This window comes from Podarcis muralis, chromosome 3, assembly GCF_964188315.1.
Source record: "Podarcis muralis chromosome 3, rPodMur119.hap1.1, whole genome shotgun sequence".
Taxonomy (NCBI): domain Eukaryota; kingdom Metazoa; phylum Chordata; class Lepidosauria; order Squamata; family Lacertidae; genus Podarcis; species Podarcis muralis.
In genome coordinates, this window is record NC_135657.1 from 68714917 (window position 1) to 68736737 (window position 21821).

A 21821-nucleotide genomic window follows, 5' to 3' on the forward strand; every position below is an offset into this window, starting at 1 on the left:
GCTATAACTTAGGGCCCCACTGTCTTGGGGGCCCCCAAAAAAATTAAAGGGGAAAAACAATGTACATTTCAAAAATATAAGATAAAAAACAAATAAAACAAAACATATATACAGCAATGCAGTCTCCCCTCTCCCAAAATTGCAAACCCCAGATGTCATTGCAAAGGCAGGGCAACTCAGGCCCAGCAACTATTAGACTCCGCTGGCCAGTGGGGCCCAATTTGAAGCAGTGGGGGTGCAACTTGATATTTTTTTTGTAGGTTCACAAAGTCTGCAAAATCTTATATATATAAATAAAATCCTTCTAAATTGCCCTGGTGCAGGTGCCCCCTTAGGAGCAGCCAGCAGGGCCCAATGTGGCCCAATTTAAGGTCAGCCCTGATGAGTCTGTGCAGGGGTTGGACTGACACGCCCTGCACCTTCTAGGTCCCTGGTGTCACCATTCAGAGTACAGACTTAAGGACTTGTTATGGAAATAAGGGGGGGGGCAATTATTGGAAATCAGTTTTGTTATCTCTTACCCCCCCAACCCTGATATAATGAGCCCAGTCACTTATTCACAGTCGCATAAGCACTACACTACAGCACAGCCATAAACTTGTATGTTCAAACGCTGAAATATACACCCAATATGTAGCAATGGAGATTTATGTTACTGCTTTATGAATGAATACTGTGTTTTATGAATGGACTCTGTATTTTGTGAATTCCCTAAGAGCCACCAATAGGGAGCTCTAGAATCTGACAGCTAACCAATTGGGTACTACCATCAGCGACCTCTATTCCTGAAAGCAGGTAACCAGCAGGGAATGCTTCAGCTCAGCCTTTGCACTGTTGACTGAACACCCCCTGCTGTGCAGATAATGGAGAAAGCTCGTAAAGTGTATCCCTTCTGGCATCCTGGCCAACTCTATTATGCTAGTGTAAACCCTGGTGCACCAGAAGCACAGAATAGCAGCAAATAAAATCCGCTCATACGTCAGCAACTGATAAGACTTATCAACCAGTTTTTCCAAAGTCTTCCTAAATTATAAAGCTCCAAAATACAGGCCAAAAGAGAGCAGGTCTGGGAAGAGCGAGGCATACAATGGGCACCACCAGTGAAAAGGCTCTGCTCTGTGTAACTCCTGCCCTGTCATTTGACAGAGTGCCCACTTGCCCTCCTCCTTGACATGGAATGCTCTCTATTGGAGTCTCCAGGTCCAGTACAAAGACCATAAGAAGGGAGAGCAGGGACCTTGAAGTTCCCAACAGCTGTTAAGCAAGCAAGCACACAGGTCACCTTTGCCATAGTCAGGACACCTATGGCCTGGTCAGGCCTGCACCCAATCTTGTTTTTGTACAATCTTATTTGTCCTCAGTAACAATGCAATGCAGTAATCAAACTGCTATATTAGGCCCCACTTTTTTCCTGCACCACTGCCCTGATCAAATCCCCTCTCTCTGCAGCTGCTTTTTACAAAATTACATTGGGCTCTCGAGTCATGAAGCCTCACTCTGAAATCCAGTTGACACTTGACTGAAATCTAGCTGAATCAGAACTGGAGATTTCCTAGCCTGTGGCTCACATTTTTAACCTTTAACCGTGACAAGTTCTGCATGAAGTGGGATCAAAATATGCAACAATTAAGATAACAACCCAGAAAACAATGATAACGCAATCAAATAAATGTTCCAGTAAAAAGCAGGCCAGAATATTTCCTTGTATAATAAAATTGCTTTCCTTTATGGCATATAGGAAACTAAAAGCTAACAGCCCAGCCATAAGATTTTCTGTTCCAGCATATAAGTGCTTAGGGTGGGCATAGTGATTTCCTTCCCAGCTGTCATCTCCCAGCCTACATGCACTTAGCTGACTAGTGCAACTGTTTAAAAATAGAGGACATTACTGTGATTTTCCATTGGAGACTAATGCGGTAGCTCATAGGCTACCCAGTAGTCTCCTTGATTTCTATGGCTGTTATTTATTTTTATGCATCTAATGCCAGGCATATTCTTTCGCTCCCCTCCCCCTTGTTGCGCTAGGAGAGTGGTGCAGAAAGTTTCATTATTCAGCTATAGAATGAGAGGCATCCCATTTTTTAGATCTGTAGAATTAAGATGGCATAAAAACGTTTCAATGCACAGAAGTTTCCACAAAACATCAGGGGAGTAGAACTTAGCGGAGTACAGCGGTACCTCTAGTTACGTACTTAATTCGTTCCGGAGGTCTGTTCTTAACCTGAAACTGTTCTTAACCTGAAACACCACTTTAGCTAATGGGGCCGCCGCCGCACAATTTCTGTTCTCATCCTGAAGCAAACTTCTTAACCTGAAGCACTATTTCTGGGTTAGCAGAGTCTGTAACCTGAAGCGTATGTAACCTGAAGTGTATGTAACCTGAGGTACCACTGTATTAAAAATGACTTGATTTAGAACCAGTGGCCTTTTGATGTGTTTTATTGTCATACATGGGAAGGCACTCAGTGCTACATTGAGCAAGGGCAGAAACAATGGTATTCACGTTCCAGATTCAAGCATAGCTATAGCTACTAATACTCTCATTTATTGGCCAGGCTTGCCTAGAAATGGGCAATGGTCTGATTGGCCTTATATGTATGGCTCTCCAGAAGATGTTTTCCACATGCACATCTAGATTTGCATGCACTTCTAGATTTTCCTACCAAGTGTCCAGTTTCTCTGCATTCTTCTGTCTTGTCTGGACCTCATGCAAGGTGATGGTCTCTGAGCTCCAACCCTATACCACTGGGATTCATTCCTAGATGTCCATTTCTCAGTGAGGACACAACGGCAATGTACAGAACTAAGAAAACACAGACACAACATGACTATATTTGGGTATTACTGTATGTCCTGAATACAGGTATTTACCCAGGCATATGTTTTAGCAGATGCACCATTTCTGTAGCCTCCAATTTGGGTATTAAAGGTAAAGGTAAAGGTACCCCTGCCCGTACGGGCCAGTCTTGACAGACTCTAGGGTTGTGCGCCCATCTCACTTAAGAGGCCGGGAGCCAGCGCTGTCCAGAGACACTTCCGGGTCACGTGGCCAGCGTGACAAAGCTGCATCTGGCGAGCCAGAGCCGCACATGGAAACGCCGTTTACCTTCCCGCCAGTAAGCGGTCCCTATTTATCTACTTGCACCCGGGAGTGCTTTCGAACTGCTAGGTTGGCAGGCGCTGGGACCAAGCAACGGGAGCGCACCCCGCCGCGGGGATTCGAACCGCCAACCTTTTGATCGGCAAGCCCTAGGTGCTGAGGCTTTTACCCACAGCGCCACCCGCGTCCAATTTGGGTATTATAGATGTGCATATACAGTGGTGCCTCGCAAGACGAAATTAATTCGTTCCGTGAGTTTTGTCGTCTTGCGATTTTTTTCGTCTTGCGAAGCACGGTGTCGGAAAAGTTTCAGAAAAGCTTCAAATATCACCAAAGTCTTCAAAAACCTCAAAAAAGGCTACCACACCACGTGCTATGAGTTGCTCCTCAAAGTCAAGTCGCAACTGTATTAACGGTGTTACGAAAAAGGAAACAAACTTGCAAGACGTTTCCGTCTTGCGAAGCAAGCCCATAGGGAAAATCGTCTTGCGAAGCAGCTCAAAAAACAAAAAAACCCTTTCGTCTTGCAGGTTTTTTTGTCTTGTGAGGCATTTGTCTTGCGAGGTACCACTGTATGCCCATACACCCTATAGCAGGGGCACCAAGTATATAGCCCTTGGAAATACATATGGGTTTGCAGTCTGATGTGCCAAGTTCCATGGGGCAGGGAATACCAAAGTTTGTGTTAACTGAAAAAGTTGGCGTTTTGTTTCTCCTATCATAGAATTGTAGAGTTGGAAAGGGCCGTAAGTATAATCTAGTCCACCCCTTGCAATGCAGGAATATAGAGCTGTCCCATATGGGGATCAAACCTGCAACCTTGGCATTAATAGCACTAGCTCTAACCAACTGAACTATGCAGGCTGTTTCCTGCTAATTATTTTTCTTTACAAAATACTTTTTTGGGGGGTAAAATGTATACTTTAAGATGCAAATTAAATTCCCCCTGCCCCCCAAAAAAATTTCATACAAAAACAACTGGCTTACGATGCAATACTTTGATTCAGGCAGATTTAAGCAAATTGGTTTGATTTGCATGTGCAAATACACTAGCTTAAGTGATTTGTAGTGCAGGCCATAATTCATTTAGCAAATGTGCATAGGTCTCCTGAATAACATTTTGTTTAAGTAAACCTAATATCAATGAGTACTTTGAGCTACACATACGCAGATATTTCAAAAAGTAATAGCAATTCCCTACATGTAGCATGGGGAGGCATTTACCGTAGTTGTTACTTTCCAAAACACAATTGTAAAGCATGGTGCCAATTAATGTGCAAATAATAGGTGTTCTGTGTTCCTGAAACCCAACTGTTCCAGCTATAGTCTGCGATTTAATTACCCAGTAAAAATAAATAATAAAATAGTAAAGAGAAAACATAAAATAATACTGCAGTCAAGGTCTTTCCTATGTTAAAATAACTCCTAATTTGTTTATGGAATTATTGTCCTTTACTTGGCTGAGAAACGCGTCTTTTACAGCTGTGTTTAATCATTACAATTATTTTGTGTAAGTAAACAAGGCCTAAGCTGATAGTAAGTTAAATGGAACAGGATTTAATGGAATTAGAGGTAGCAGCAGGCTTTTATCAGGGAAAATGGCACTAACAACAGAAAACGTTCTGTGTAAATGATGTACATCAATAGACTACAAGCTGTGCATTTAAAGCAACTTTAAAACGCTATTATTCCTAGAAGTTGGTATTCTTATAAAATGCTAACAGCAGGAGGCACAGTGCAGGGACATTGAGCAGTTGAACCATTAGCAGTTTATACATTTCTGTACAATTGTTATCCTGTTAACCGCAGCAGTCGATTCACATCCACAACAGCATTTATGCTTAAGCTAAGCCTACACATTTTCAACCTTGGCTCAAAAGTAATGATGAAAACCTATTAATAAACATGCACACATGAGGTCATATCAGGATTGGAGGACAAACTGTTTTGGTACTAGCACTACCCTCCAGTGTCAACTCACTCCTTCTCAAGTTGTGAGCACACCTACCTGTCGCTCACAACTCCACATTCCCTAGATTGCTAAAACTATGCCTCCAGAATCCTTTGCCAAGACAAATGGCCCTTCTTCCTGTCCTGCCTGTTTAAATTCCCTTCTCATTCAAATATGCTAAGTTACTGACCAAAGACCACACTGGGAATTGGTTGTAACTCAATGGCAGAGCACAGGTTTTGCATGCAAAAAGTTCCAGGTTCAACCGCCAGCAACTTCAGGTCCAACTGAGGAAAAAAAACCCTGTCTGAAATCTTGGGGAGCTACTCCTAGTTAAGTGTTGAAGATACTGAGATAGATGGACCAATGTTCTGACTTGGAAAAATTGCAGGATTCCACAATACTTGACATTTGCCACTGCTAAGTTAAATCAGCTTCTGCACCAATTTATATTAAGGAATTTAGCAGCAGCTATTGCTAGGCCAATCTCTTTCACAAACTGAAGCACCATTCCATGTGACTAACCCTGCATATGCTTCAAGAATTTGTGTTTCCTATGGTGCTGTCCTTGAAAATAATCAGAAACATCAACTGGATGGCAGGACACAACATATTTCTCTGGTCCTTTCCAGCTTTCACAGGCTGGAGAGCACAATTCAAAGTGTTGGTTGGTGCTTTTGAAGCCTTGAGGTTTTTTTAAATGACTGGATGCAGTTATACTGGGTCCGTATAGTTAAAGCCATGGTTTTCGCAGTAGTGATGTATGGAAGTGAGAGCTGGACCATAAAGAAGGCTGATCACCGAAGAATTGATGCTTTTGAATTATGGTGCTGGAGGAAACTCTTGAGAGTCCCATGGACTGCAAGAAGATCAAACGCATCCATTCTTAAGGAAATCAGCCCTGAGTGCTCACAGGAAGGACAGATCGTGAAGATGAGGCTCTAATACTTTGGCCACCTCATGAGAAGAGAAGACTCCCTGGAAAAGACCCTGATGTTGGGAAAGATGGAGGGCACAAGGAGAAGGGGACGACAGAGGACAAGATGGTTGGACACTGTTCTCGAAGCCACAAACATGAGTCTGACCAAACTGTGGGAGGCAGTCGAAGACAGGAGTGCCTGGCATGCTCTGGTCCATGGGGTCACGAAGAGTCGGACATGACTAAACGACTAAACAAACAAAAAACAGTTAGAACCTGGGCTTTTTCAGAGGGAACTCACAGGAACTCAGTTCCAGAACCTCTTAGGTGGGTTCCAGGCCTCAAGTGGGCAGCATTGCCATTAGAAGCAAAAGAGGTAGATGTTCATGGTGAGTTCCGGCACCTCTTTTTCTAGAAAAAAAGCACTGTTTAGAACCATCTCCTCTCAATGCTCTGAACAACATTGGTGGCCCTGCTTTAGATTCCCCAACTGACTTAGGTGCATCAAGGACTGTCTAGTGGGGACCTCATTTTTTGGTTTGGAGGCTGATGAGTGCATTTCAGTGTCACTGTGCTGAGGGAGGTAAGTTCGTTAGTTTGTGGACTTTTTGTGCTGCCAGGTTTTTATAGATTGTATCCAGCTAAGGCCCCATCTACACTTTATTTTAGTTTTACTTATTTTCATTTTACTGAAATTTATTTTTAGCCACTTTGACTTTTATTTTGGAGAGAAAAGACATAATCACATATCGTAGTGGTAATCCCACTGTTTATGAAAATGCCATTATGGTGGTGGATATGTGCAGAATTATTCAAGAAAGTTCTATATGTTATTGTATACACTCTGTATTTACATTATACACACTTTTGACACATTATTATCTTCTGAAAGGCAGACCTTTGGGGGAAGCAAGTGTGTGGCAAATGTTGCAAAACATTTATGGAATTGCAGCCCATTTTAGCCTTACCACACTGTTCTTGAAAATTCCACCCAACCTATTGTTATTCTGTCTAATGCGTTCCTATGAATGGTCTGGGTCTGATTAAGAGAAAGATAAGTGAACAGCTTTTAGCGCTGAAAAAAAGAGTTAGAATTAGAGCTTTTTTGCATTGGCAATCAAATAATTTGTATAAAGGAAGGGATATAAAATGTGTTTGCTCATTGGATCAGAGCTTACCATCCGTGTATATTGGCACTGGAACAGTCTCCTGAATATAGATTAAATCCTGGCATTTTATCAACGTATATTATTTTCAAGCAAACTGTATTGCCAGTGAGCACTGCCATTAATCTCAGTATATTTATTTACAGTGCAAGCCCCCAAAAGGAGGGCTTATCATATTTGGTCATGATGTTAATAAGAGTACTAGAAATGAGTTCAAAGAGGCTAAGCAGGCAAGAACAAAACATGATACAGAGTTTATTTAATCTGGAATGGGAGGGTGAATTGCTAAGAGTTGCTACTCCCTCATTACTGTGAAGAGAGTATTACCTTTAGTAACTAATGAGTGTCTGCATTTCTACCAATAATGTTCCTTGATGTCTGGAAAACTAATTCTTCTATCCGTGAAAAGTGGAACCCTTCAGCTAGCAATCAGGGCAGAGAAATTCAAGCTAATGCTCTCTGGAAATCTTATATAGGCTCAGACATTTTGCTGCCTGCTTCAAATATCCTTCCCCATGCTATGATTATATAATTTTTAATAAAGCAAAATACTGATAGATTGTACTTCAGACTGCCATTCATTCCACAGAATCTCAGGATGGACACACACACACACACACACACAAAACTGGACAACATTTAATTGCCGAAGGGCCATAAAGGTGTCAGCAGCAAAGTTGAAATTATATCCCTTCACAATTTTATCCCCAAACATAAGTTTCCCTCAAACTTGGCACCACTCAGGGAAGCAAATAACCTTAATTAATTTGCTGGGAGACTCTTCTTAGACGAGTTTTACACACAACATTAAAAAGCCTCTTTAAGCGTCATTCCTGTTATTTCTACAATTTCTACAATATATGGCTCCTGTTGATATAAGATAGGCCATGGATGAGCAATCTACTGTTATTAGCTAGCCCAGGGGATCCCAAACTGTGGAATGTGAACTTCATTCCTGTGGTCTGCGGATTTGTGGTTGAAGTTGGGAGGTGACATAGCATCATAGATCATAGAACTGACCCTGCAGTCGCTCTTCAGCGTCTGTTCATGAAGCTATCATCTGCGCGTGTGCAATGGCTGTCTCAAATGCACACACCTCAGCTTAACTGTGAAGTAGCCTATGTTTTCCTTGTGGATTGAAGCTGGTTTGAGGGGAAATGCATCAAGCGAGTTTCTCAAGAAACTGCAAGATAGCTCTGCATTGTGGGAGGGCAGTGGAGGCAGACTGTGTACGCATTACTGCATACTCTATGTTTATCTGAGAAATGTGACTAAATTACTATTGAGGATATTGCTCTGCTGTGGTGATTGGTTATGTATAAAATGCAGATAGACTGGGTGAACCACTCTCCACTTCCCTTCAGGGTTGCTAACCCAAGTCAGCAAATCACTGCTTGGTTCTTAAATTCAGAGCTAGGTGACTAAAATGAAAACGTAAGCCAATGCATCACCACTTAGCTGCAAGTCCTGCTAAATAAATCAAGCAGTTAGGTCTGGACATTCTAGAATTTTGTGGAAACTCCCTGTCCTCAAAAAATTAGATTTGTTTTCTTCAGATCTAAAGAATTTTATTATTTGTAACATGTATATTCCTCTTTTTCTTCATGGTGCTCTTGCTCCATCTTATTCTTATAACAACGCTGTAGGAAGAAGAACAAGAACAAAGTATGACAGCATGTTATTATTTATTACAGTATTTATTTAATATTATTGATACTGAGGTTGCAACACAGATGGGCCCTTATTTTACTTATTAATTAAATTTATATCCCAACCTTCCTCCCAAAGGAGCCCAGGGTGACAACACCTAAAACAATACAATTATAAAAACAAATTTTCAAACATCCAGAACAGTTTAAAAATTAAGAATTAATTAAAAATTAAGAATGTCTGATAATTTCAAGGTGGTTGTGGATGGGGATGGTATCTTCCACCCCTTGCCACGTAATCAGGAATGTTTTAAATTTCTTCCTGAATGTTAAGAACGAGGGAGATGGGTGCACCTGAGCAAGGAAGGCATTCCACAATGTGGCCTGGCCATCTGGGAAAGATTTCTGGATTCTTTGTGAATATGAAATAAAAAAGTGCAAATTCATTGTGCAATAAAATGACCATCAGATGAGGCACTGTCATCAAGGAGAGAGTGGTGTATGTGTTTGAGGGACAGCAACACACACACAGTGACCAAGACAGAAGGGGAAAAGAGCAAACCAGGAAGTGCATACAAAAAATAGTTTGTCCACAAGCAACTCAGCATATCAAAGCAACAAGGCAAGTTAGGTTGGTTATTCATTACCAGGAGCTACAATGTGTGCAGAGCCTCCCTACTGCCAGAGTACATTTAAAGAGAATAAAGGGAACGAGGAGGTGCAAAGATAGGGAAGTTCAGCTGGAAGCTCTTTCTACTGTTTCTGTTTACCTGTTCTGTTGCTACAAGATTTTTTGGCCTCTAACGTGAGGATTCAGGTCTTTCTGACCGATCAGAAGAGGAAGTGAAAAAATTCCCCTGACATGAACAATTGCACTTCAGTGCTCAGATTTCAGTCCTGAGCGTGGAGCTGGAAGGCAAGGAGGAAACTCTTATGGTGAAGAAGACTTGGAGGGGGAGAGGACACGTCCTGTGAAATCATTTGCCTTTTGTACTAGAGGAAGGAGTCCTGGGACAACTTTTGAAATGACACTGAATGGAAAAAATGGGTGTGAAGGGATCTTGAATGCTTCAGGATAGGAAGAAGGGGACTGAAGGAATACAGGCCACAAGCAAGAAGGGGACAGAATGGGGAACTGCTGTCGGAAATATTGTGCTTGTCTGGAGCCTTATATCCCTTGGCTTTTCAGTTGTGGGACTGAGGATAAATCTAACCCAACTACCATCAATCCGACTGTGACTGTGCCAGACTCCTCGGGCACCATCTGTATACCCATCCCAGACCCACCGCCTCTTCATCCATCAAAGCAGACTTGCAAATATGTGGCCCTGTTTGATTACCAAGCCCGTACAGAGGAAGATCTGAGCTTTCGAACTGGAGATAAGCTTGAAGTGCTGGATAAATCTCAAGGGAGCTGGTGGTTTGCAAAGCTGCTTGTGGAGAACGGGTCTGCTAAGCATGGACAGAAGCGGCAAGGTTACATCCCTGCCAACTATGTGGCTCCTGACCAGAGCATTGAAGCTGAACCGTAAGTTCTGAAATGCATATTGTTACGTGGTACAGCTGACATATAGCAATAGCTAGACAGAGAGCTGCGGGGGGTGGGGGTGGGGAATGACAGCAACTTCAGGTAACAAGGAAATTTGGAGTAAGAATAGTTTCTGTCATATAGACATAACAATGCAACATAGGTTGCTTCCAGATGACCTGTTTATTGAACATTCATTCTGATTTGTATGCATGGAGATTGCAGACAACATCCTATCAAGCAATGGCTATCCCACACTTCCTAGTGCATTTCCCCATCACATTCATTTCCACAAAATCCCCTTTTTTTAAAAAAAAGAAGAAGCATGTTTGTTGAGCAAAAGTGCCAAATCCACTTTAAGTGTACAACCTGATTTTGCCAATATGCAGTTGCACCCCACCTGTGAAATAATGACAACCTGAAAGTGGTAATTTAGTAATATCTTTTAATTAAAGCAACAGAGCAAAATAGTGACCTAGGTCAGATGTGATAATAAACCATGATTTATTGTGATGGGAATGAGCTTCAACAAGTCTTGGGGTTACATACTCCCAGATCCACCTCAGGCAAGACTGTGAGGTGGAAATTTGAGCTGTTCACTTCCTTTTTAACAACCATAGGTTGTCCTTTCATCCAAACCTGATAAACTGCAATTAATATTTATTATGGTTTATTCAAAACAAGCCAACTTCAAATGATGGCATACAAAGCTATTTTGTTCAATTAACCAGTTAAGAATAACCACAGTTTAGGATTTGGTTGCACTGCTAAACTGCAACTTGTCAAAAGCAGAAGTGAAACTTTTGATCTCTACACGGCCACACCAGTATGGTGGAATTGTGTGAGCTGGAAGTTCTCTGTGACTTGTTCCCATCACAATAATGAAAGCCTATTGCCTACCAAACAATGCTTAAGCTTTTCTTATTAACATATAAAGTCCTGAGCAACTCAGGGCCAGTTTACATGAAGGACCACCTTCACTCTCTGTAAGATTGACTAAGATATTCAGAGGAGGCCTGTTGGCCACACAACAATCTGCAGATTGTCATCTAGCAAAAAAATATAAATTGGCCTTTTCTGTGGTGGTGTTGTAGAAGCTTCTCCCACCCCCATTATTTGGGCAGCATCAACAGTAGCATGCTGCCAATGTTTACTGAAAACACATCTCTTTGCTTAGACGTTTCCTGATCATCAATACTGGATTCTACAACTGTATATTTCTTGATATTCTGATAGCTGCATTTTGAAATAGTTTTAATGGATGTTTTCGTGTTGTGAACTGCTTCAAGATTTTCTTAGCAGTAAGAAATATAACACTATTTGCAATAAATAATAATAAAATACTAAGCCATGGTTTTTCATGACTTACAAACCATCACAGCACTGCTGAAATTGTGAAGTGGTGCAAGCAAATTGATAGGAGTTCATAGGATTGTATGCAATGCTGTTCTTCTTATGACAGAAAGCCCTTTGAGCCAGTGGAAGATTCTAGTCAGCAGGCAAGAGGGGGAGGGGAGTGATATTTTGCATATTCACCCTCCCTCCCCTGCAGCCCCATCCAAAAATCTCCAGAGGTTTGAAACAGCATAAGGGGGTGGGTGCAGCGAGAACAGCAAATTGACAAAAAATAGTCTTCTTCTATACTTCTTGAGTATCACACTTCATAAATAACATGGAGTTCACTTTAAGAGGTTTTATGTGCTAGAGCAGGGACAGCCTCAATATATGGTGGACTCTGACTTCCAACAACCATGGCCAGTGTTTCAGGGATGATGGGAGTTGTAGTCCAACAACATCTGGAGGGCACCCCATTGACTATCCCTGTGCTGCAGATTGCAACAGCAGAGCAGGTGCAGGATTCTCTATACTCGGAAACATCTGGGGAGAACTCATCAGTGTGCGGATTCAAGAATTTCATCTTAATATAGGGTTGCTATTAAAGGAATTAAAATGATAACTATCAACCTTAGCAGCTAAGCCTATCTATTTTAGACCTATAAAATATGAGGATTGTTGCTGTAGTTAAGAAAACTATAAACACACCACTGTATATTATTACACGGGAGAGATTTAATTGTAGCTTTATTGCAGCTTGTTTACATTACACCAAAGTCAGTGTGTGATTTATATTTGCATGAAAAATAAATGCTGCAGTAGCTTCCTTAATTCAACTTACATTTGCAGTGGAACTCAGGGGTATGTGCTGAAAGTGGCTTTGGAGGAAATACCCCATGGAATAGCAAGCAGATGTGGTGCCATGGCACTGGCACATGTCTGCTCTCTGTCTGGGCACATGTTATGTTGCCGTATGTTTGGGTAAAATATATTAGGTGCTGCACAAAAGCAGTTAACTACCATGGGGCCCAGCTCTCAGCTTTGCAATCTAAGATATAGGCTCAGGAGAAAAGAGGAAGAAGTTATGTCATAGAGGCTGCAAACCTTTGGTGAATCCTACTCCAGATTAAATTGGCACAAAGGTTATCTGAACTAGTAAATTGAATAAGGAACTAAAAAATACCTAGAAAAATTAACCGCCACTTTCTTTGTACAGCAGCTGAGTTGTGGGGCATTTTCAGGGCTAAGAGGATAAGCAGTGAAATTGGGCTACTCCTAAGAAAACGGGTACATAGGATTGCAGCCCTAGACAACACTCCTATATCTAGAATCTTTGAATTAAGACACTTTGAATTTACAGGAAATGACAAGATACACATAGCATTGTGCTGCGAGTAAAACATGCTTCCATGGATCAGGGCCCACTTTATCAGAGTGGCCTCTGGTCCCCTTCGCCCTAATAAATCTGCTTGTTTTGTGTGCTACAGAAAGATACCGGTGAGTGGACCGCTGAATGTTGGCAATTAGTGGGCTGGGGATCTCTATACTTTTTTCTTTTTTCTTTAGTTCTGCAAAGGAAAAATGAACAGGCTTTCAAAATGTTTAATCTGGCATAATAGCTGGTTGGCACTGAATGCTATTGTCACTCTCGGTGTGTTGCGACAGCTTGTTCTGCTCCGTGCATCCAAGCTGCAATTCTGCAAGGCAAAAGTGTTTGGCCAGGAATGGTGGTGGCTGGGAGTGGATTACTGGGCCTTGCCAACAGAAGTTTGACTGCATGTGGAAATTGGGGATTCTGCTACACAGTGCTGGGTGTGAAGGGTGCTAGTGAGCAATACAGCCTAGAAAAGACACATTGCTCACATATGGCAAAGGCAGGGAGAGATGGGAGACAGCTGCAGAAGCTATGCTTTGCAGCAAGTATTTTTTCCCATTGCTTACCTGAGTGGGGAGCTGACTAGGCATCTGACCTGCTACCAAGGAGTGGGATTTGGTACTGGATATTTTGAACTGGAGACCCAAGAGGACTTGCCAGAGATGTAGGCAGAGAAGGGTTAGCAACGTGTTCAAATTTCCATGTGCATCATAAGGCCAGTCCATTCTTGCAAAGTGCTCCCTTCATGTGCAATGTGACCTCAAAGGGATTGTGTGTGAATCACAAGTTGTGCAGGCTTGATCTGCATATAAGTTTTGCACACCTCCCTAGATGAGAAGCTTAGGAAAAATGTAAGGCAGGGATGGGGAACCTGTGGCCCTCCAGATGTTGCTGGAACACAGATCCTATTATCACTCACTATTGGCTATTTTATCTGGAGCTGATAGGGAATCTGTGGTCCCCCAATATCCAACTCCCATCACTAGTATAAGGTATGAAGCACATTTCAGTCTCTTAAATTCATACCTTTAAACATGAGTATGGGGTATATAATAGGCTTGTTAACTTTAAAGGCAAAGAGCATCTAAGGTAACTGCTCTTCATGCAGACAAGAAGAAGAAGAAGAGTTTGGATTTGATATCCTGCTTTATCACTACCTGAAGGAGTCTCAAAGCGGCTAACTTTCTCCTTTCCCTTCCTCCCCCACAACAAACACTCTGTGTGGTGAGTGGGGCTGAGAGACTTCAAAGAAGTATGACTAGCCCAAGGTCACCCAGCATGTGGAGGAACAGAGATGCGAACCCGGTTCCCCAGATTACGAGTCTACTGCTCTTAACCACTACACCACACTGGCTCTCATCAACATCCTGTTGGTCTCAGTAGCATGCTAGGGTGTTCTTGGTGCTGCCAGAAACACACCAGGTACGTATTGCTGGGTATTCCTGCAATGCTTGATACCAATTTGAGTGTGGGCAGATGATCACTTCATTATTTAGGGGGGGGGGGGGAAACGCTCATTTATGGGTGACCTTTTGGGTGCGAGAGAGGGCCTTGCATTTTTGAGCTCACCACTTTATTCACATATGGTATGCAGCTTTAAAAACACAATTGATAGGCGGTAAATGACTTTCACAAACTACACATAGCACTGGTGTGACTGTTTTCGTTGAGGCTTTTTTTCTAACCCAACTTATCAATATCACCTCCTCCGAGCTGCATCCCCTTGCGGGCAAAAGACAGCTTACAGAAGGAAATTCTGATTAGGTTTTTAAAGTTTGACCCTATGGTGCTATATAGAAAGATTTGTTGTTCTGCCAGTAAGCTTGTTTCCTCTCCAGTTCTCTTTCTCTGTATCTCCTTGGCAAATGCTTAAAATGATTTGGCCAATATTTTCAGCTTTATAATGAAAACACCTAGAGAGCTTATTTCTGAGCAATATGATTTTCTTTTTAATGACTCGAACTACAGTATAGTAGTTTCCAGCTCTATCAATACATGTAGCTTTATGATATAAATTAACTATTTGGAATGGTTGCCTTAAGTATCCTAACATGCCTTGAATCACCAAGTTTTAATTTTAACGAGTAATACTAGTCACACAACTTAAACGTTTGAGAATATGCTCTCTCTGCTTCTGTCGCTTGTCTATGCCTTGCTTTCGATTATATTCAGCACTGCAAACAGGAACCATGGAAACCAACCCATCACCTGTCCTTGCTCTGTTAGTGCCAATTGTTTTGCCTAAACACGAAAATGTCCTTCTGCCAATGTATTATGGACAACAAATGTTAGCCAGCTGTACTGTTAATTTTAATAACCTAAACCATGGAGGGAGGGCTGTGATTGAAACGACCCCACTTTTGTTTTCTAAACTGGCCACAAAAAAACATAGTATCCCTTCAGGCTTGCTTTTTAATAAAGGCCTCTTTCACTGTTTCAGCCAACATTCACTGAAATATGAGTTTAAGTATCAGTTGAATGTTACGTGTCAATGAGAAGGCAGCACAGGGCATGTGCACTGAGAATTAAGGTGGCAAAATCCTACAAGCATGTACAGTGGTACCTCGGGTTAAGTCAGCGGCGTAGCGTGGGTTGTCAGCACCCGGGGCAAGGCAAGTAATTTGCGCCCCTAACCCATGGATTTGCGCCCCCTAACCTGTGGATTTGCCCTAACCCCAGATGTTGCGCCCGGTGCGGCCGGCCCCCCCTGCACCCCCACGCTACGCCACTGGGTTAAGTACTTAATTCGTTCTGGAGGTCCATACTTAACCTGAAACTGTTCTTAACCTGAAGCACCACTTTAGCTAATGGGGCCTCCTGCTGCTGCTGCGCCGCCGGAGCACGATTTCTGTTCTCATCCTGAAGCAAAGTTCTTAACCTGAAGCACTATTTCTGGGTTAGTGGAGTCTGTAACCTGAAGCGTATGTAACCTGAAGTGTATGTAACCCAAGGTACCACTGTACCTGGAAGTAAGCCTTATTTATCTCAGTGGGGCTGACATTTGTGTAAGTAACACAATGATCTAGGATTCAGACACACCACACATTTAAAGCATGTTATACCCTCTCCCAAATAATCCTGGGAAATTTAGTTTGTCAAAGATGCTGGGAATTGTAGCTCTGTGAGGGGTAAACTACAGTTCCCAAGATACTTTTGGGGCAAATCATGACTCATAAAGTGGTATAAGAGTGCTTTAAACATATGGGTGTGGGCACGATATTTTACAGCACAATATCGGCATTACAGAAAAGGAAAGTTTTGAGGAGGGATTTGAAGGAAGTTAAGGAGGCAGATCAAGGCATAAGGGTAGCAGAGGAGAAAGGGCAGTTATTTTGGGAAGCAGTAAACCTCTTAGTGGTGGAGCTGGATATGCAAATAACCCAGGTAGGGATGCACCATGATTTAGAGATAGCAGAGTGAAACAGCTGTTCCAAGGAAAGAAACAACTTTGCTCCAAGTGAGTGAAATTCTGTCATGTTAATTGTATGCATTATATAAAAATGTTTAGACTGGATAAACACTGAACTTGTTTTCACTGTCCTGCAAATAAATCCTTCACAGCTGTGTGTCAACAGTGCTTCTTTCCATGGAAGCTTGCTAATATTCTGGTCATTCAAAGATTCCCTGTGTGGGCCACTCTAGTTTGAATATCTAGAGACAGGAAATTAACTGCGGGAATTAGAAGAAAGACTATGCCAGCTTAAAGAATTGCCTTGTGTGTTTTTTCCTGGTGACTTCAGAAAAATCGAGTTTTAAAAATGTTCAGATAGGTTTTGCTCACAGTAGATCAAAGAAATTAATGAACTTAACTTAGTAATGTTCATTAATTTCAAGGAATATACTCTGAGTAGAACTTAGTTAAATACCACTCCAAATATTGTTGAAGTTGCACTGAGAAATAGAGATTGTGAAAAATGGGGATAACTTGGATCCAATATGTAAGATAGTCTTACGAGAATGTCTGGAAACAGTGTCAACTTCTTAGATTGTATGTGACCTAAGATCTAGTTATGACTAAATGGGTCAGAAACCTATAAAGAATTACAGGTAGTTCAAGGACCTGCTATGTTCTAACATCAGAAAGAGAATCAAGAATGTTTTTTAACCAAATGTGGCATTTTCCACATCTAAGGCTTTGTGGTTTAATATTAACAAGGCAATAAAAAGATTGCTTGACTGTAAAATACCCCTTGATCTTCTGTTATTACAGTGACATATAAAATAATTGATAGGCACTGAAGATTGTTATGCTAATTGCTGCTAAAATTATCTATGCTAAGCACTAGATGGACTGGGAGTTTCCCACCACTGCACAATGGAAAACTAAAGTGCACAAAAGAACAGGTTTTGAAAGATAAAGAAAAAGTGTAACATTTTAAATTAAAATTCACATACGTTTCTTGATTATTGGTACAACAAAGCATGTACAGCAGCTCACAATAATCATGCATTTAGTTTGTTATAAATCAATATTGATGATTTTTTTTTTGGGTATATGGATGTGTATCATGCATATGTATGTCCCTATAGATTACACAGTAATGACAAAAAGAAAAGAAAAAAGAGTGACATTTGTATAATTTAGTAGCAATAAATGTCAGCTCCTATCTTCAACTGGAGGCAATATCTGTCATATATCCAAATGTACTTTGCCCTGACTTGTAAACAAGGATTTAAAGAAATAAAAAGAAATCAGCTGCATATTGACTTTAGGAGCATGATAACACAATCCTATGTATGTCTACTCAGAAGTAAGTCTGAATGAGTTTCATGGCGCTTACTTCCATTGTAGCATGAGAGCTTTAAAATCAGATAAAATTGCACAAGAAATTACTCTTTGAAAGAATGCAATATGTTAAACCTGATTATGCCACCAATTGTAAGCGGGGCATTCAGAAAGTGATTGTCTGAAGAAAAGGATAACTTATGAATTCAGGTTGATATAATGTGATATGCTGGGCAACTTTTGTGAAGGAATTCAAGCTTCAAAGCATGTACCATTTGCAGTAAAGATTGGAGTAAAGCTATGAACGAGGATCTCTGTGTAACTGGTGAGCACTGATGTGCCCATGACGTGGAAAGAAAAAGTTGCCCCAGGACCTCTGGCCTAAGCTTTCCAACTATGAGGTACTTGAGAGAGAAAAATATCTCCAAAAACACCCTGTTGCCCACCACTGCTTTCCAAGATAGAACCTGTTTCCTCAGATCTCTGTTCTACATTCTAGCCCCAGGCTTGAACTGGTATTTTAAGGGGAAATATTTTTTTCAGATGGAAAAAGTGAGATGAAATACGGAAATATTGAAGCCACTGCTTTTCTCAATGACTAGCATTGGCTCTTTGTGGATATGCTCTCAATTTCCCTTCCCATACTCTTCCTTCTGTTTTCTGTCTTCACCTACACTGCGACCAAAAATAACTCTCCTTTATTAAGAAGCTTAAGTGGGTGGTAGTGATTAATAGTCTCTAGATGTCATACTTTAAATGCACAGATACCTCTTATTTGTTGTTACAATAATTAGGTTATTCAGCTGCATGGATTGGACCAACAAGCATGATTCATAACCTTACATATCAACTGGATTATGTACAAAGAATAATAAATTATGCAGGCCAACATAGCTGTCTCTGAAAACTTGAAGGACTGGTTTTCTTCAGATCAAAAATGGGTTTTGATTATGAGGATTAAGTGATCAAAATAGTGTGTGATCTGTTTGTGTACTTTAAAAAACACACCTCTTCTTTAGTGGGTCCCTACTTCAGGCTTTTGTCTTTCCTCTGGTAATACTAAATGGCAGAAGATTTCATAAAATTTCTGAAAAAAATCAAGTGGCATTGCTTAGTGGTTTTTTTTAACGTTTTGCTTAAATCAGACTAAGGACTGATTCCTATGGTTCATGGGTTTTTTTATCAGTGATGACGCTACAGGAAATAGATGAACAAAGTTCACAATGAAATGGAAGGGCGTAAATTACCTGCAAATAGAGGTGATTAGGATAGTGCAAAGGTACCATATATTGGCACAATTAATGGCATAAGATAAGAAAAAGGGGGAAGGATTACAATGTCATTCCATAAATGTGTTCACATTAAAATGTTTTTTCCCCTAATTACCTGCATATGGAATCATCCCTAAAATGAGGAACAATCAAATCTAGGGATTCTGGAGAATCCATTTTTCATTTCCACCCTGGACTCTTGAACTCAGTCCATGAATCTAGTCAATATGAACTCTTGGATATGGGTTGGTGTGAAGGTTTGGGTTTAATGTCCTGCCTTGGACCACTTCTCTATCCAGGAACTGACTATTCACTCTGGTATGTTTAACAACAGCAGTGCGGTATCAGGAATGATGGCGGTCGAGACAAAAATCCTAAGGATCTTATCTGAAAATTATTTCACTTGGGGACATTCCCACGATGGATGAAATAATTTTCTAACTATCCTGCAGCCCCTCCAACAAGTTGAGGACAGAAGATTATTGATCAATGCAAGTGGGGGGGGGGTATAATGCCATCTGTGTATCAGTTTCACTTTCTCTTAGGTTTGAGTTGAGGATACAGTGGTACCTCGGGTTACATACGCTTCAGGTTACAGACTCTGCTAACCCAGAAATAGTGCTTCAGGTTAAGAACTTTGCTTCAGGATGAGAACAGAAATTGTGCTCCAGCGGTGTGGCAGCAGCGGGAGGCCCCATTAGCTAAAGTGGTGCTTCAGGTTAAGAACAGTTTCAGGTTAAGTACGGACCTCCGGAATGAATTAAGTACTTTACCCGAGGTACCACTGTACAGCCATTTGAAGTGGCAGCACTAAAAGCCCTGTGCTACATCACCCTGTAAACTGTGGAGGCAAGTTCTTCCGTTTGGAGTCCTGCTATATATGATACCAGTGATGAGGTGCCCTAAATAGAGCAATGAATAAGTATAGACATCCTTGGCCTGTGTCCCTTCTGCTAGCAGCTACTAAGCATACCACATAAAAAATACTGCCAGTTCCTACATACCAATATCCAGTCACATTTTAATTAGTGCAGTTTCCCAGTAAAAAGGCAAACCACCCTGTTTGTATGTAGTCACCAGTTAAATATTCAGCTGAAACAATCAAGAAAGAGCTGCGATGTGAGTCAGGACAATACACTCAACTAAAAACAAAACAAAAGCCATAACACCACAAGGAATTCTTGATTGCCGGATTCCTGTTCAAAGAGTTTTGACTGGTGTGCCAGCTTCTAAGCTTTGATATACAAAGGGTCTCTCTCCGTCTCTCTCTGCCTCCATTTCAGCCACTTGACTTATAAATGATCTCTTTTCCTGGTATTAGAAGATAAAAGGAAAGCTGTAATGAAAACTCCCCCTCCCCACTTTTTTTTTACTTTGTGTACGCTTTGGTGATCCAATTTTAGCCGTGCAATTACATTTTATCTGTGTGAAGGCAACCCTACCATTAGCTGACAAAAATGTTCCCTGTGCTAGGCAAACAACGGCTCTGTTATAAATGGAGTTAAGATAGTAGCTTTAGATTCCTGTTTGCGCCTTCTCCAAAGATGTGTCAAGCCCTTCGAAACTGATTTCCAATTAGGGCTAAGATAAAAATACTAACAACTCCCTTCTCCTTCTCTGCATTGCGATTATGTTTTTTGCACTCACAATTTTCGTTTACATTTGGGAAGCATTTGTGTAGGGATGCCATTGACCCTGTGAAGGGCTACACAGTTTCATCTTCATTCCTGTAAAATGGGATGCAAATCTGGGACGCCATCTTTCAGGTTCACACTCCCATATGAGTCACGTGACCCACACAAGATCGCATCCCCCCAAAAAACGCTTTTTCAGGCACAGCACACCAAAATGTGCATCCCAACCTCCTCTTTCGTGTGTACAGTGACGAATGAAAGCCACTTGAAACTCTACAGGGGGGAATTAGCAATACTACTACTACTTCTACTTCTTATACTACAGTGGTATACCTCGGTTTAAGTACTTAATTCTTTCCAGAGGTCCGTACTTAACCTGAAACTGTTCTTAACCTGAAGCACCACTTTAGCTAATGGGGCCTCCTGCTGCTGCCGCGCCGCCGGAGCACAATTTCTGTTCTCATCCTGAAGCAAAGTTCTTAACCTGAAGCACTATTTCTGGGTTAGCGGAGTCTGTAACCTGAAGCGTATGTAACCTGAAGCGTATGTAACCCGAGGTACCACTGTACTACTAATTTATTCTTTATATCCTGCCCATCTGGCTGGGTTTCCCCAGCCACTCTGGGCAGCTCCCAACAGAATATTAATAATAATAACAAAAAAGTGATAAAACATCAAACATTAAAAACTTCCCTAAACAGGGCTGCCTTCAGATGTCTTCTAAAAGTCAGATAGCTGTTTATTTCCTTGACATCTGATGGGGGGGCATTCCACAGGGCAAGTTCCACCACTGAGAAGGCCCTCTGCCTGGTTCCCTGTAACCTCGCTTCTTGCAGTGAGGGAACTGCCAGAAGGCCCTTGGCGCTGGACCTCAGTGTCCGGGCTGAACATTATCATCAAGTTGATAAATGTGTACATAGTCATATCATCCTGGATCATCACATTACAGCATCCTGTTTGATGTATTGAGGTGTTACTCTCACATTCTCATTGGAAAAATAGATACTCTTTAGTTGCTCAGTACCTGTAGGTACCAGTTGTATGAAGCAGTTTCTAAGAACACGCTGATAGTCCTGCTCTCTGGATGTCATAGGCAGATAGGGATCTCTCCACTGCAATGAGAACTCTAGCACTTCTTTATTCTAGCACCTCTTTCATCTTCCCTGC

At 41.4% G+C, this 21821-nt stretch overlaps 1 protein-coding gene across 2 annotated transcripts in view; it reads left to right on the forward strand.

Annotated features, from left to right (window-relative positions):
• Positions 1-9458: 9458 nt before the first annotated feature.
• The window catches only part of FRK (fyn related Src family tyrosine kinase), a 36721-nt gene continuing 24358 nt past the window's right edge, over positions 9459-21821 (forward strand). The window contains exon 1 of one of the 2 annotated variants that reach the window (XM_028723218.2): positions 9459-10313. In XM_028723218.2, the coding sequence (XP_028579051.2) occupies positions 9913-10313 (401 nt within the window). In that variant the 5' untranslated portion in view covers positions 9459-9912. Of the gene's footprint in view, positions 10314-12108; positions 14446-21821 lie in introns of those variants that run through there. The other variant, XM_077926075.1, reaches the window with a different exon arrangement.